Below are 18,253 nucleotides of genomic sequence, written 5' to 3' on the forward strand. Positions count from 1 at the left end.
CCCATTAAACCTGCATATATAAAATGGACTCCAAGGTCTAGACCTGGTAACTCCGAGGAATGGAGCTTACCAACCAAGCTGATGTTTGACTCTGTTTGCTGGGAAGGTCTGTCCAACCGTCAATCAGGACCTACAGGCATGAAAAACAGCGTCCCCGGCAAAAGGGATGTCAATACGAAATAATGTACTGAGTATGTAAGGCAACAGAATAATTGAAAGCTAAAACTGAACTGATAATATAATAACTGAAAGTAATTGGGAGTCGAAGATAATCTGAAGATATTATTACCTGCTGATAGTGACTCAACTCTCTCAATATTGTAAGTAAATTAGTTGTCCGGCCTTATAAGGCTCAGTATGTGTAACTGCTCTGCCGTAGTAGGCTCACTCATAGGCGCTCGGCCATACTAGGCTCTATATGTCGGCCATTCTGGGCTTTCTCATAATTGCTCGGCCACAGTAGGCTCGGTATAACATATCATTTGATCAGAGGTTGCCCAATAGGGGCCTGCCCATCGATTATAGCTCGATGGTGGTGAAAATACTGTAATACTGTACATATATAAACTCTATGCTCTCTTGGCTGAAAGAAGACAATACTAAACTTAGTATGAAGTCCCGATAAGGGAGAATGCTGTAACTTATGAGACTAGGACAATGTACATAAATTTAGGAATATGAACTTCTCTTTATGTCTCGTTATCAAACACATGTAGTTACAAGATTATGCCAAAATGAAGGAAAGGTTTAGCCTTAACATACCTTCACCTCGTTGAGTCCTTAATAGCTTCCAAGAAACTCTTCAAACAACTCAAATCAGTCTACCATAGCATAAGGAGATTCAAAATCAGTGTTGAGTAAAGGCTAAGTCTGTAACTTGTGTAATTTTTCTAATCTCGTAATTGTTTAAAGCTTATGTCATGCAGCTTGTACGACTCTGTCCTTATACATGACCCTATGTGACTCTTCTCTCCTTTGTTCTCCAGCTTTTAGCCAATCTTTAGGTCTCACTTTGCGAACATATACAAAACTATGACAAGCTGTCCCTCTAGGCATCTATAGGTGTATCGAAGTTCCTCGCTCGGTACTTGTCGAACTTACGACTATTACTATATCTTGTTTCATAGCCTCGGTTAACTATGCTTATGGCTTTACTATAGCTAGGTAGCTTATACTATACCATAACAGTTACTTTGATATATTATTACCAAGGTTTGCTACCCAACTCCAGATTACTCTCGCGCTACTTATCCTATATGTATACATTTAAGTCCCTTAGTGCTTCCTCATTACTATTCATCTTAAGAATGATAGCCTAATCTCATCTCATACTTTGGAACATCCATCCATCTATTGTTGATTTACCTTAATGTTGATCTATAATCTATCACAGATAACTTGAAACATCTTATGTAATATATTATCACTAGGGCTCACGCCTCATCAGGGAACATCTGGAGTTATTTGCCTGATCCACTTAGGGACATTACTATACTTCAATAATCATATTCCTAGAATCCCAGCGTGATTCACCTTATGGGGGTATTTTAATCTTGTACAATTCGTGAAATCCCTTTTTCTTTGAATCATTACCCAATCAAAGTCCTAAACGCCATACTCTTATCCATCACAATAACACCCTTATTCAAACACAAGGACAACATTCAATCTTTTCTAAATGTTCCTAGTATTAGACTCTTCTGAGTTCATTCAAGCTATACTGGGCTTTTTATAGCTTACGAAAACCATCAGCTCTCTTGTTGTGATGGGTTTATTCCCGTGGACTTACCTATTCTTGTCACCTTCTCACTCATCTTTTTTTATCCTTACTCTTATCTACCTAAAATCTTGTCGTTCTACCATACTTTAGCTTGTGCCCTACACAAATCTAGTTATACTACTCGCAACCTTCCTTTAACTTACTAGAACCATAGATTTCCTTATGTTATTCTGGAACCTCAAGCGAGACATCACATCGTCTTTAACTCTTCTTTACTCTCTTATCTAGACCTCTTTGTACCTGGAAACCATAGGCTGGAAGATATGCTACTGACGACAGCACTATCATTTCTTGATACAGAATTACAACGCTTCCAACCCTCTATCTGATATCTGTACTATTCGTAACCTTTTGTACTTGGGCATCTCATACCTTCTTCACCTTTACCTTACTTACCTTTAAATCTTGCATCATATTTTCTATCCCTTTCATACCCTCCTTTCCACATAGATGGAATTGACATTCACACCTTAAAACTCTACTACAATACTTGCACCTCAGGTGCATACACAATCCAGCGGAAGCTTCATACTGACTTCATATGAGGCTGGTACTCTTCTAACTAGCTTTATCATAGAGTCGTTATAGAATATGGCTATTTTACTATCTCTCTTGTACCTCTGATATTAAGAGTGATTCTGTAAATATTCTGAATCACGATTTCTATACTCATCGGGGTCTAATAATCAGATTTCTGATTCACTTAGCTGATGTAATTCTTTAGTTTCTTCTTCTATTTTAGCCTTTAAGATGGCTTACTCTATCTTCTGATCTGCGGCTCATGGTATTAGTTATTACTTTAGCCCTTCGTGGATGCTATGGAACATCCATGATATAACCTTCTCGCTATTCAAGTTTTTCTATATGATGTGGACACAATTCTTTCTTTTAACTTATACCAAAGTCTCCTATAGCTCTATCATTGTCAACATATATGCTGCATGGATAACACTCCAAAATCTTAAGTGCGTACATCACGTATCTAACTCTGTGTCATCGATCGAATAATTCCTTTCGTGCCTTTTCAGCTTTCGTTAAGAGTGAGAAATTAATTTTCCTGGTCATTCTGCCATTTGTTTCATGAATACTTGGCTTATCTTACTGCCCACATATAATTTTATGCAACTCATATGATCTCGAATATTACTTTAGATTTCACTTCCTGTTCCTTAGTCACGATAAGTGCCACTTTCTGATAGAGTGCATACAATTTTCTAGTGAGACTATTGTTACAAGATCATCATTTATTTTGGTCATTATGCTTAGGTTGAAGCCTTTGTCCTTATTTCCTCAGCTAGTCTTTCGTTGTAGCACTTAGGGAAGACTCTCCGACTCTTGTAAAGTTGTGAGCATATCACATCATATACCCGACAAAATTCTTGATGTTCTTACTCAACTATAAATATCCTTAGTTACATACCTTCGTGCCGAGCAGCATATCCCCTGTAACAAGGGCCTCCTCCAATACCATATACCAACAACAACAACTAGAGCAATACAATAAAAACAACATCAACAATAGGGTATAAAATATTTCAGTAACAAGTCATCAACATATCACGACAAGTAGCAAGCTCGGATTGAATCCCGTTAGCACCCTTCAACATTCATTATTGAAATTAGTAACATATTCAGTATAATAACCAATTCCTTTTAAATGATTTCCAACCTTGTACTCAATTTTAAAGTTACCCGAAATATCCCAACACAAGATAATATCACCGTCGACAACTTCCAAGTGCTTTAAAGCCATTTCCTTTTCTAGTTACCAATTTCCTCAACAAGATTGACTAGTAAACCAACATAATCATACTAAAAATATCATAGCCAACTTATTTTCCATAATTTCCATCCACTTAAAGTTCATAAGAGCAACTTTAAAATCAATCCATCAAGAACAACAACATCTCAAGCTAATCCAAGTATTATCTTGTAGTTTATCATCCTAACAACTTAACCAACATACAATCAAGCTTAAGCACAATTAGTATGCTGTTATACTCACCTTAGACAGTAGCAACAACTTGAAATTTCAGCCAAACACAGCCCACAATTATCCTCAATGACACCACAACTCTATATGTGTTGTATTCTCTTTTTGAATAAACTTTTGGTGTTCAAGTTGGTGTGTAAACACTTGCAATTCGCCTTGAAAATTTAATATATATAAATGAGGGACTGATTATTACCTTAATCAACAAGAACAACACGAAACCTGAGGTTACTTCACTTTGAAGAACCTCTAAAACAGCCACAAGATGAAGAACTACGATCTAGCAAGCACTACGGGATTTCTAGCGTTGGATTCATGTTTTTATCTTAGGTTTTCACCCTAGAATCATGGAGGAACCCTTGGAGAGCATTTAGGAGGGTTTAGGAACTGTGTTTGAAGAGAAAAATAAGTGAAAATGATTTAGAATTGACTTAAATACAAGCTGGAGTCTACACCAACTTTGTGGGTCCCATGGGAGTTGCTTGCGCAGTCTTGCAAAAATGCGAATATCTCTCTACTCTAATGTCGTATCGACGAAAAGTTATATGTGTTAGAAACTAGACTCGTAGAACATCAATTTGGTAGGTAGATAATCCAGTAATTCCAAGTATATTAGGAGTAATGCTCAGCTACATTTGACCTAAGTTTCAATACATTTATGAATGTAACTTGTGATGACCTTTTCCAACTTTTGTTCCACAACTCGCTTGACTTCAAAAAATGACACACGACTATCATAAAATTAAAATAAATCATTAAATAAGCTCCTTATAATGTTAATCACCCTTGATAGGTTACATGTACTTCGGTTATAAGCACTTTACAAGACCTCAAGTTCACAAGATTCCAGGTTGGTACTCAGCGTTGAATATGATTTAACTGCTCGGAGTAGAAGGAACAACAAAGGGACCAGGTCCCTACGAGTTGCCGAGGAGAGTGTACGAAGTCAACTCTGCAGCTGGAAAGTTGCTGTCTGCACACGCTACTGTGCAGAACAGTGCTGCATTCAACTTTCCAGAGAAGACTTCTTACCCACCTTGCTTACATCATTGCAGTGATGTCACATATGTATATATGCATTCAAGGGAGGTAAAACAAAGCGCTTGAACACTTAGAGATCTTACTCAATCTAATTCACGTGACTATTCAGCTAGCAAGTTTCAAGTGCATCAAGAACAAAGAACAAAGCAACCACGGACCAGTTCCCATATCGAGTTATTTTGTGTCCTTAGTTGAGTTGTAACCTTGTAATAGTTCTTCAAATTATAATTCCTATCCAACTTATTTAGAAGCACTTTATAGGAACATCTTTGTAAACCTTAAACCTGGGTGTTTAAGTCTTTGCTAGTGTTAGTCAAGTTTTAAAGTCTTTGTAATAGAGTCATTGAAAAGTGGTTTATAATAGGTGTATTACAAGTTAGTGAGGGATTATGAGTTTAATTCCTAGGTTGTATAGGTTTTAATATGAAAGTTGCTCAGTAGTGAGTTGAAATCCTACAAGGGGGTCGTGGTTTTTAATCCCGTTGAGCAGGGAATTTTCCACGTAAAATTCCTTCTGTCATTTAACTTCTGTTCTCTCTATGTGTAACTGTCGAACCTGATAGAGAACCTTGTTCTCTATAAAAGTTGGTGGACCCATATATTCTATCAATTGGTATCAGAGCAGGTTCTTTCTATCAGGTTAACACCTAGAAAGGATCCTCATGGCTACTCCTCCACACTTTGAAGAAGGCCAGTCCACGTACAGACCTCCTAGGTTTAATGGTCAATACTATGGGTGGTGGAATTCTATGATGCACGACTTCATCATGGCTGAAGACTCTGAATTATGGGATGTAATATGTGACAGACCTTTTGTCCCTACAAAGAACCTTGGTGATCCAGCTGTAGCCATTCCCAAGACGAGCAAAGAATTCAATGACACTGATAGAAAGGCCATAGAAAAGAATTTTTGAGCAAAGAAAATTCTTGTATGTGGTATTGGTCCTGATGAATATAATATGATATCAGCTTGTCAATCAGCAAAAGAGATCTGGGAGGCTCTTCTGACAGCTCACGAAGGAACAACTCAGGTGAAGCAATCCAAGATTGATATGCTCACAACAGAATATGAGCTCTTCAAGATGAAAGATGACGAATCCATCCAAGATATGCATACTCGATTCACCTCCATCATCAATGAGCTTCACTCTCTTGGTGAAAGTATTCCAAGAAACAAGCTTGTCAGAAAAATTCTTAGTGCTGCCCAGTTCTTGGGAAAGCAAAGTTAACGCCATTACAGAGGCTAATGACTTGCAGACACTGACCATGGATGAACTTGTTGGAAACTTGAAAACCTATGAATGAAGAAGAAGAAGGACAATGAAAGAAGAGAGCCCAAGAGAGAGAAGAACCTGGTCCTCAAGACGGACAACAATGACTCAAGTGGTGAAGACGGGGACAGGGCTTACTTGACAAAAAGGTTCCAGAAGATGGTTCACAGGAATTGAGGCATTCCAAAAAGAGGAAGCTCTAGCCAGCCCAGAAATTATGACTTCTGTCATAAATGTGGCAAGCCAGGACACTTCATCAAGGATTTCCCCCTCCTAAAGCAAGATCAGTATAATAACAACTTTGACAAAGAAGCAAAGAGGAACCAGGTTCCTGATAAACGCTTAAAGAGAAAGAATGATGCTGACAACGTTGTAAAGCAAGCTCTTGCTGCATGGGGAGACTCCTCCAAAAAATCTGAAGAAGAAGATGACCATTGTGGCAGTTCAATGATGGCAGTGGAAAATGAAACAACTGAGTATGATTCAGTCTTTGCTCTAATGGCTCAATCTGATGACGATGAAGATAACGACGGCGATGAGGTAAACTTTCTGGATGTTCAGAGAAATCTGAAATCTTACTCTCCTAAAAAGCTCATGTCATTAGCAAATAAGCTAATTGATGCTTACCATAGTCTTATCAATGATAAAGATGCTTTAACTATGGAACTAGGGGAAGCTGAACAAACCAGAGATGGCTTAGTAGTCGTTGTAGTTGATTTGAAAGAAACAATAGAGAACCTGAAAAAGAGAAAAGAATGCCTTAGAAGAGAAAATTGCTTGTATAGAACATGAACGAGATAATTTAATGGTGGTTGTGGTGGACTTAAAAGAAACCATTGAGTGTGCAAGTAAAGAAAAGGAAACCTTGACCGAGAGAGTTGCTATCATTGAGCAAGAAAGAGATGACCTAGTAGTGGTGGTAGTAGACTTGAAGGAAACAATTGAGGATTTTATAACTGCAAATAGGCCTGGAAACTCTGAAAAGGGAAAGGAAGTTGCAAGTGAAACACACATTAATCTTGAAAATGAGTTAAACTTGGTAAAGACTAGTCTGTGTGCTGAACTTGAGCAAAATAAAAAGCTTCAGGAAGAACTAGGGAAAGTAAAGAGTGATCTTGAGAAATCTCTTAAGTGGACCTGGTCCTCGGATGCTATCACTGCCATGTACACCAACTCTGGGGGAAACAGGTAGGGGATTGGGTTTCAAAGGGAAAAGATTCCCTACAATCCTCATAACAAGTATGTTACTGTACCCGACAATTGGCTATGTACCCACTGTGGCAACAATGGGCACCTCAAGGAAAATCGCATGGCCAGGGTTCAGTCTTATTAGAGAAATAAAGTCTTTGCTGAGAGAGAAACTACTGCAAGAGGACCTGGTCCGTCAAATAGGAAACCATCAAATAGGAAATGCATTCTGCCTGCTTGGACTAAGAGAGCACTTATTCGTCCTTTTTCTCTTAACAAGGGACCCAAACTTGTTTGGGTTCCTAAATCTAATTCTTGATTTCTGTGTGCAGGGAGCAGTGAAGGAAAACAGCCAATAATGACATATGAACAGTGGCTGCTCAAAGGACAGAGTGTACCCTTTTGAAAATGGTTAAAAAAGGGGCACGCTCTAGGAGTTGGAAAATTTGTGTTAAGGGAAATAAGGTGTTGTCCAGGATATTCACAATCTCAAATCCTATGACTGGTGAGGTGTTGCTGTAGCCAAAAGACACTAGAGCACGTATGTTGCTATGATTGAGCTTCTGCACAGTGGTGACATAGTTGGTTGGAAGCTATTGAAAATAATACCGAATCATGGGACAAAAGTCTGGAGCATTGCATGTCGTCTATCTCTAAAAAACTAAATCTGAAGAACCTAGTTTGTGATCTGATCAAGATGAGTAACAAGTAACATGAAGTGTGCAATGACTCTGTAAAAGAAAAGCATATCAGATCTTCTCTCAAGCCCAAAAAAGGGGTAGACAGCACTTCAGAACCAAGGATGAGATCTTTCAAGAAACTGTGGTCTTTGTTAAGAAGATCCAGGTACCAATAGAAACAAACATGGCTTGCATCAGACAAAATCATGGAACAGGTTTGAATGCCATAAGTGGATGAATGCTATGTTGAAAGAAGAACTACTCAACAACTTAGCTCAAAAGAACACCACCTCAGATGGAGTTGTTGAAAAGAAGAAAAGGACTCTTGGAAATTTAGGCACGATCAATATTAATTGATGAAGGGTTTGCAAACATCTTGACCAAAGCTGCTGATTCAATTGAGGATATCTGGGTATAACCATTACACTCTCAACAATGGGAAGGGTCAGCCTTGAAAATCTGATGGTAGAAGAGATGGAGGAATCCTCCAGACATACTCGTCTTAAAAGAGAACAAAAATACTAATCAAGGTAGGGAACGCCCATTCATTCCAACTAGGAACCAGGTCCCGCGTCTACAACAATAGAAGCTGAAAAACAAGCTGTTGGAAAGAGGGCTTTTCCATAGACACATCACTGAATCACTCCTATATCTCACTGCAAGCATCGTGGTCATAGTTGAGTTCTGTGCAAGGTCTCAGTCAAATCCAAGGTATTCTCATCTGAAGGATGGTGTAAGTATCTTGAGGTATCCTAGTAGAACAAAGAACTTGGTTCTCTACTGTCCTCCAAGTAAATGGATAGGAAAAGCTTGCCTGAATTGGGACAGTCTCTGAGTTCCTCTCTTGTCTCATAAGGTTCAAGGAAGTAGAATTCAATGACACTCTCAACAGCTGAAGCAGAATATGCACAATCAGTATCCTATTGTGGTCAAGTACTATGGACCAAGCAACAAATTGGAAGAACTTGAGTCCAACTCAAGAGGGCCAAATACAGTGATTGTTGAAGATCAAGTTGCAGACATCTTCACCAAAAGCCCTGGGAAGAAAGCACTCTGAGAAAAATTGCCTTGCACTGGGGAATGGTGAAACACAACTGAGAACCTGGTTCCTCATTATTGGATATGAAAGTCATAGTCAGGTAAAAGCTAGCTAAAGTGTTTTCTAGCTAAGTCTAACTCACCTCTATACCATTACAGGTAGACATGCATGATGACTACAGAAGCAGATTCTGCAGTGCATGATGAATAAGGGGATAAAACTCACTTGCTAGACCTATCAGGGAACCTAGTTCTCTAACGTAGGTTAGTGATTTCTTTGTTCTTTCATACACAATTTAAAATGAACAAAAAACAATACCACATCATCATCAGTGTGACAGTCTCATTAAAGTCATGTCTCTTAATCCAATATGTCACAACCCAAACGTCAGTCCTTTCTATAAACATTACATCTCCCAAGCAAAAGGGTGCTGCCGTTTCAGAATGGGTCCCTCATCATAATTAAATCAACATCACAACCCTTTCTCTTCCAAACTCAAAATTCCCGGTTTGTCTTCTCTCTTCTCAAATCCACAGTCCCTCGAGAATAATCTCATCATTTCTGAAAATCAAGCAATTGTTAGTATGCCTGATAATACTGCGATTGAGTCCTCCCCAGTGAGAAGTTCAGCGGTGAACCTCTCTCCAAACCCTAAAGAAAAGTCTCCTTCACACTTCACTCCCCTTCTTACCCTCTCCGAGTCCACTCCTCTTCTAAGCAAGTCTGAAGATGTCTGTCCTCCTCTAGTATCACCAGTCAAACAGAGTCAACAGGGTGAATAAGGGAACCTTGTTCAGGAACCTTCTCTCTATCCATGGCTGAGCACTTGAGTGAAGAACGGGTGACTAGTCATGAAGAGAATGAGATGTCCTGGACAAGTGATGACTCTGAAGGCATCACTCCTTCATCTGTTGAAATCGCCATGGAACCACAAGAAAATAAAGAAATAGAGAATATGATTCCATTGCGTCAGAAGGGGTCATTATAGAGGAATGTGCAGGAGGGTCTGAGCCTCAGGGGGAAGAAATAGAAGAAGAGGGAGCAATTGTGCCACTTGAGCAGCCGGCACAAGATGATGCTACTAGGGCCCCAAATAATGAACCTCATCCCTCCATGGAGAAGCCAAGTCAAGAGTCATCTTCCCAGGTCAGCATTGATCCTACTCCCTCTCCCCGCTTCAATGCTGAGCCTTTGAATATGGTGGTGCCTGAGACAAATCCTGACAGTGAAGAAGACGCAAATGATTTGGTGTATGCTAGCTTTATCAGGGCTAGGACTAAGCCAGTGGTAACTTCAGAGCCACCTCCTAAGCGACCTACTACACGGTTGCAGCAAAAGGAGGCTCTAGAGTTTTCCCTCAACAAGAGTAAAAGGATTAGAAGAAGGAGAAGCTTGGTCAAAGATGGAAAAGGTGTATAAGGAGAGGATGTTCCTGAAGTGGATGTGGATGAGGAAACCAAAGAGGAACCTAGTTCCCTGTCCCGTAAGTCTTCCAGGAAGAAGCACTCTCTCTCTCAATCCAAAAATCACACCTCTAAGGGTGCTGAGAGTTCTTCCAAGAGTGTTGTTGCTGGTTCTAGTAAAAAGTTGGCAAAAAGTTATGGTGACAAGACAGTGAAGGAGCGTGGTGACAAGTCTGATGAGGAAAAAGTGGAGAAATCTGGTGAACATAGACAGAGCTAGTCACTGGAGAAGGAAAAATCTGTTGGCAAGCCAGTGAAAAGAAAGAGGGATGATGATGATGATGATAAGGAACCTGGTTCTATCAAGAAAGGAAAAGAGAGTGAAACTCTGAGGTCTGAGAAAAGGAAGATGGGGAATCAGAAAGTGTTGTGGGGCCGCACATTTGCCTCTGACATTCTAGAGAGTGCTGGGATGAGACAATTAGTGGATACTTGTGGTGCTCAACAGTGGACCAATTTGTTTACAAGAGAGGCTCCTATAGTGTACGAGAACGAGGTGCAGAGTTTCTACACCAGCCTCTTCACAGTAGATGGTGATCAAATCTGTGTAATGGTAAATTGGGTGGACAAAGTGATGGACTCTGCCTTATTAGGGTCAATTCTGGGTGTTCCTACCGAAGGAGTGTCATCTGCTCAGGGTGCTTGCACACCAAACTTCAGAAATGCCATTGTCAAGGACAAGGTAGTACAACATGGGGAACATGTGCATAAGAAGGAACTCCTTCTAGTTTATGTGCTGCTCTTTGAGATGGTTAACAAAGTATTGCTTCGCCGCGCTGAAAGAAGATCTGTTGCATCCAAAGCTGACATATTCCTTATGGAGACTTTGGACAATTTCTCCTTCATCAATTTGCCTGCCATAATGATTCACAATATGAGAAGGTAGAGAAGACGAGAATCCTGGACTACCTTATATGGTTCCTTCTCACAAAGGTCTTTGAGTTTTTCAAAGTACCTCTAGGTCAGGCCATGGTTGGCACCAAAAAACAATCTTTTTCATAAACTACTTTGGAGAAGTGTGAGTGTATTGACAATGTCGGAGGAGTTGGAAGCACTTCGACAATCTCTCAACTGATAAATGCTTAGAGTAGTGCCACAGAGGAGATCCGGAAGATGAAGTCTAGGAACGCAAAAGGTACCTGATTCTTGAGAATCAGCTTAGTCAGTTGCAAAAGGTACCTGGTTCCAGTGGTTCTCACAGCGCAGAGGTTGCACGCCTATCAAAGGAGAATGTTGATCTAAGGAAACAAGTGGAGGACCTGAAAGAAAGATTGCTCAATGAGCAACTGTCCGTGAATGCTCGCATGGATCTTGTCCTGCAAACTCTTGCTTCCTCTTCCAAGCCCCCTTCCTGCATTGTCCCTTAAAGAATGTTCCCTCAGTGTCCAGTTTCCAGCGTCTGTCTTTTTAAGTTGTTGTTGGTGATGTTTTGTTATTTCTGGTATATGTTTTTGTTTGTTCTAGACTGTGGATGAAAAACAATGACTCTGCTCCCGACTGTAATAGTCCAATTCTGGTTAATGAAAGTGGTTTCCCTTTTGCTATCTATGCTGCTGCTCTTTTACTTCTGTCTTTTATCATGTTGTGAGCACATAAGTGGCATGAGTTAACTATGTGTATATGGTGAAAATCAGAGAGTCTGATTTTATGGCCATTATGACACTTCATAAGCATGTATCCAGGAGGCTCGAGCCTCATCTCGAGGTTCTATCCCGAGGGTTCTCAGCGCTCGACCTCGGGCAGTACAAGTCAGTGGTTATGATGGTAAAACGGGGAGTTCCCCAAGCACGTGATTAAAGCTGACCAAGTCTATTAGGCTAGTACAAGCCCGTACCGTGGCATTAAAAGGTTGTATCAGCCGGGTATCTTTGTAATAAATGCGTTTGTACCATGTTGGGATTCCCCCTCATATATAAAGGGGATCCTTGTCATTTTGCAAGAGGGATAGACAATATACAACTTTGAATACAAGAACAAGAACATTCTCTTCTCTGTAACTTAAACATATTTCTCCTTTGATCTTATTACTTACATTTATTACCTTACTTGCATTTATTGTGTTTTCATTGATTGTTCTTCATTTATTACTCATCATTGATCATAAAAGGCCCTCATCAAGGCCCTTAGAACTGTTAGTTCCCCATCGACTGTTCAAAGCCTAACGCTTAGCTTGACCTTGAGGCCCTGTATAAGCTAGCTCGAGGCCCCGATTCCCAGTCACTCGGTTTGTGTATCGCACTATCCTTCAAGCTATTACTTTCTAATCTCACACTTAGCATCTACTGCTTAACAACTAGCATAAAAATAAATCAAGTATTTTTAGAACCACAAAATCAAATCTAATTGTAATTACCATTTTCAAGGTAAACAGTTTGGCGCCCACCGTGGGGCTAAAAATAATAGTGATTGTTTTCTTGCTGGGTTACTACATAATGCAAGTTATCCTTCACGCTTTTTCATGTCCAAGAATCTTTGATTTCAGGTCAAAATGTCAAACTCAATGAATGCACATGAGAACAACGGTCCTGAGGACCATGGAGAGAATGGTGTAGCTATTTTAGGTGTCAGTATACCACCGCGAAACCTGAGGACGCACCAGAACCAATTCCCATGGATGTGGTCTCGCGCAACGCCCAACACATTGATGTAAGCTCCCACACTGACAGGAGTATACGCCAAGAAAACCAAGAAGAAGCTCAGAAAACCCCAGCTCGGGAGGAACGAGAGGTTAGCCTTCACGTCATTTTTGAGATATTGCAGGCACAACAACTGGCGATCGCTCAACTACAGAGCCACCAAAAAACTCCAAGCACAGCGGCACCGGAAGCGGCTCCTCGAGCCGAACAAGTACCTGAAAGATCAAGCAACAACGGGTCAGCAATCGATCCCGCTATCATAAAGATGCTCGAGGACCTCACAAAGAGGATTGAATCGGGCGAAAAGAAGATAGAAGCCAATGACAAAAAGGTGGAGACCTACAATTCAAGGGTCGATCAGAACCCAGGCGCACCCCCGATCCTAAAGGGTGTAGATTCAAAGAAATTTGTACAAAAGCCATTTCCGTCAAATATCGCTCCAAAGCCTATTGCGAAGAAATTTAGAATGCATGATCTCCCAAAGTACAACGGAGTCTCGGACCCTAACGAGCACATCACTGCTTATACTTATACTGTAAAGGGGAACGACCTGAAGGACGACGAGATCAAATCCGTCTTATTGAAGAAGTTCGGAGAAACACTTTCAAAAGGGGCCATGATGTGGTATCACGACCTAGCCCCGAATTCAATAGATTCATTTGCCATGCTGGCAGATTCTTTTATAAAGGCACAGCCGGTGCCATTAAGGTGGCTACAAGGAAATCCGACGTCTTCAAGATCAAACAAAGAGAAAACGAGATGCTGTGGAAGTTTGTATCCCGTTTCCAAATGGAGCGAATGGAATTACCACCGATCTCTGATGATTGGGCAGTACAAGCCTTCACTCAAGGCTTGAATGAAGAAGCTCGGTAGCTTCGAAGCAGATGAAGCAGAACTTGGTAGAATATCCCGCCGTGACTTGGTCGGATGTCCACAACCGATATCAATCGATGATTGGGGTCGAGGACGACCAACTAGAAGCCCTCTAGGGCTCAATATATCCTAGCAGGCTCTTGGCAAAAGAATCAAGGACAAACAAGGAAAGGTATCAACCGTACACCGAAGATCGAAGAAACGCCCCGAGGAGTAACATACCCCGAAACGATCGGAGGATCGACCGAGGTCAGAATCATCGGGGACTCGTGGGCAAAGTCGGATTAGACAGACATACAGGACCGATGGAGGCACCCCGATTGTCCGAGTACAATTTCGACATTGATGTTTCAGACATCGTCTCTGCCATCGGTAGAATCAGAGAAACTAGGTGGCCAAAACCCGTACAATTAGATCCATCACAAAGGAAGCCCAACCTGGTGTGTGAGTTCCACGACACACATGGTCATAAGATCGAAGATTGCAGACAGCTCCGAGAAGAAGTAGCCCGACTGATCAGCAAAGGGCATCTCCGAGAGTTCCTCAGCGGCCGAGCCAAATATCTATTTCGGGAAAGAGAGGCGAACAGGAAAAATGAAAGAGAAGAACCACAACATGTCATCCACATGATTGTTGGAGTAGTCGACATCCCACAGGAACCCATTGTCAAACGAAGAAAAATATCCATCACCAGGGAAAAGCGAACTCGAGGTTACATACCCGAGGACGCTCTCACATTCAGCGAAGAGGACATCGAGACCCTGTCTCAGCCTCATAACGACTCACTGGTAATCTCTTTTTTTGTGAATACATTTCAAATTAAACGTGTACTTGTGGATCCAGGTAGCTCGGCCAACATTATCAGGTCGAGGGTGGTGGAGCAGCTCGGACTGCTCGACCAAATTGTGCCCGCTTCTCGAGTCCTCAATGGATCGAACATGGCGAGCGAGACGACGAAAGGGGAGATCACCCTCCTAGTCAACGTGGCCGGCACAACCTAAAATTCCAAGTTTCATGTCATCGAAGGAGACATGAGATACAATGCCTTACTCGGAAGGCCATGGATACATTGCATGGGAGCAGTACCGTCAACCCTTCATCAAATGATGATGTTTCCAACCAAGGACAGAATAAAAACTATGTATGGGGAACAACATGCAGCAAGAGAGATGTTCGTAGTGCACGATGTGGCACCAGCATCGACGCCTTCAACATCAAAGGAGCTAAAGGATAAGCAAACTGGGAAGTAGCAATCACGGGATACATTCTCGGCTACACCTGAATAAACAAGTAAAGGACCGTACCGCGTCCCCGGAGCAAACGATTGAAGCACATCGAGGCTCGAAGCGCCATCACCACTAAGGTATAAACGTCTCCCTTTTTATTTTACATCTTACACTAACCTGTGTGCAGGTGTCCGATCAGAACAATTGAAGCGCCTTCCAGCTTGAAGACCTCCGGTTTTAAAGCATGTGTTGCACTCTTTTCCTTCGATCGGGTTTTATCCCAAGAAGGGTTTTTCCGGCAAGGTTTTTAACGAGGCAACATCTATATGCTACCTGAGGGGAACTTAACAAGTATTCAAGGCTTCTCTTCAATCAACCTCGAATACTAGAGGGCATCCCCCCGGGAGATCACCCCCTCGAAGCTCGAAGAAGCCAAGATGAGCCAAAAAGGGCCTCAATAGGAAAATGATGTATCGGGCCAAACGGTCGAATGAACCGTGATAGCATAGAATAATTGAACCCTTGACAACGAAAACATGTATACTTGTGCCAAGTAATCAAGGAATATTTTCCATCAAAACACTTTGTGCTTCAAAGAAATCCGCTATTTATTCAAGAAATGACTCTAGAGCCAAAAATTTCCCGATCACTCAGGGACTGACGTCAAAAACTCGAAGCCATATGACCTCCGGGTCGGAAACATCGAACACGTAAGCCCTCAATGAGGCAACTCCAAGTTTACACAAAATGGCTCCAGAGCCAAAAAACTCTCGATGTCTCGGGGACTGTCGCCGACGGTCACCCCACCGATTTGTCAAACTCGAGGCTATAAGACCCCATGCGGGCAACCTCGAGTTCATAAGACCTTCACAAGGATTTACCAAACCTGTAAGACCTCAAGCAAGGCATGAGTTATATTTGTACCAAGTAACAAAATCTGTAAGACCTCAAGCAAGGCATGAGTTATACTTGTACCAAGTAACCAAATCTGTAAGACCTCAAGCAAGGCACGGGTTATACTTTACCCAGTAACCAAATTTGTAAGACCTCAAGTAAGGCATGTCAAAATTTATAAGACCTTACAAAAGGCATAATCCCTATCTTAAAGTTAAGGCTATATATTCGAACTTGTAAGACCCCTAAAAAGGCATACCCTCGATATAGACGCCAAAGCTACTTCACTCGGGGACTAAAAGGCTCCGGTCAAAAATGATGACTACGGTCACAAGGTTGTACCAGCCAATCTAACATGACTCGGGGACGCCCGGCCGTCGCTATAAAACTCACAGGCCTTCAAATTACTTCGAAAAAACTTCGAAAAGAACCGGTTAATCAGGCTACCCTCGACATAAGAAAAAGAGCTTCAATCACATCAGCTCCAAACAATAAAAGGGATTCGAAACAATTCATCCATTGAGCGAAACCTCCCGAGGTGCTCGCTCATCATCACATAAACGACTCGCAATCGAGGTTCTTATCGAACCATCGAAGAGTCGGACGAACACAAAAAACTTCAACGAGGGAAAAATAAGCCTATACTAGAGGTCGTACCGACCCTACGCATAAGAGACACCGTCACCAGCCTAAACTAAAGGTCGTACCAACCCAACACGTAAGATCCACTGTCGCCAGCTTAAACTAAAGGTTGTACCGACCCAACGCGTAAGAGCCACTGTCGCTAGCTTAAACTAATGGTCGTACCGACCCAACGCGTAAAAGCCCAGACGCCAGCTCAAAATCCGAAAACTTAAGGGTCAATGAGCTTGAGTCGAGATCCGACTCGAAGACTGAGCCCGAAACAGTTAACTAAAAAATGTCTAAAGGGCAAATGCGTAAGAATCTATGGGCCAGCCCAACGAGCCTCAGGGCCGATTTACAAACCTAAGGGTTTTTACCTCGAGGTCCAGTTCACCTTGCCAGACATCGACATACATATGAATTCAAAACAGAAAGAGACATACACAAGCAAAAGGAAATGCATGAACGGTGAAACCAAAAGGCTTCCTTTTTATACGTACATACAAGGCTCCATTTACAACGTTCTCTAAGAACACTGTACAAAGAATCAGAAAAGGAAGGCCTAGCCTACGCTCCCCTCGGGGAATGTGGCCTGTCGGCCTCTTCTTCATTATCTTCGGCATCGGACAGGAGGAACTTGGTGTCGTATTCATCCGCCTTCGCCTGCGCCATCTCCTCCGAGAGATCGAAGCCCCTAGCATGGATCTCTTCGAGACTTTCCCTCCAAGATTTGCACCGAGAATACTCATTGCTTCTGCTCTCCCGATCAGAAGCCCCTCTCAGCTCAGCCCGAGCATCGGCAGCGTCCTTTAAATAGACGGCCACATTCTTGTTCGCCTTAACTCTAATCTCTTCAGCTTCAGCTCGGGCATCCACGACGTCGGCCTTCATCTTCAAAAGCTCAGACTCGAGCCTTGCAATCATGTTCGTTTGAACCGAGCTATTTTCACGGGCATTCCGGAGTTGCACCTCGAGGGCTGAAGCCTTGGCCAAAGCGTTCTTCTTGGCCGCAACTTGGGCATCTGCCTGAGCCTTTAGCTCAGTACACTCATGCTTGTCCTGACCAACTTCACCCCAAAGGCGTTCCAGGTTTTCCATCTTCTTTTGCAACTGAAATATCAAAATGTTAATCTCCGAAGAAAGGAGAAGAAGCGTGCACCCCCTCGAAACAAAGGTTACCTGTCTTTCGAGGTAGCTTTCGTAGTTCCGGCTTCGACCCGCCTTATATCGCAGGAATACCAACTCCATTGTCGTTTTATCACAAAGAATCCTGAGGGATTTCTCCTTTTCCAAGGCTTTTCGCAACCTGGCTTCACGGCGGAGCAACTCAGACTTGAGCTTGTCAAAAGCCTATTAAAAGGAAGCTCGATAAGAAAATGAAAGCGCAAAGCTGAAAAGCCAATACAGTTGACCAAAACACACCGCAGAACAAAGCCGCTGAGCCTCATCAAAGGTATAGCGCGCACCTACTGGCCTGGTCTCATCGGCCCCAGTAGAACCACTCCCGATGGGAATACGGACGTTCGATACCCCTCTCGATTTGGG

General features: G+C 42.0%; 1 protein-coding gene across 1 annotated transcript; it reads left to right on the forward strand.

The window, feature by feature from the left end:
* Positions 1-9,806: 9,806 nt before the first annotated feature.
* On the forward strand, positions 9,807-10,675 carry LOC109208236. The gene is made up of 3 exons (XM_019371306.1): positions 9,807-9,885; positions 9,993-10,358; positions 10,413-10,675. The coding sequence occupies exons 1-3, from the start codon at positions 9,807-9,809 to the stop codon at positions 10,673-10,675; spliced, it is 708 nt and encodes a 235-aa protein (XP_019226851.1).
* Positions 10,676-18,253: the final 7,578 nt, after the last annotated feature.

Source organism: Nicotiana attenuata, unplaced genomic scaffold (assembly GCF_001879085.1).
Source record: "Nicotiana attenuata strain UT unplaced genomic scaffold, NIATTr2, whole genome shotgun sequence".
Taxonomy (NCBI): domain Eukaryota; kingdom Viridiplantae; phylum Streptophyta; class Magnoliopsida; order Solanales; family Solanaceae; genus Nicotiana; species Nicotiana attenuata.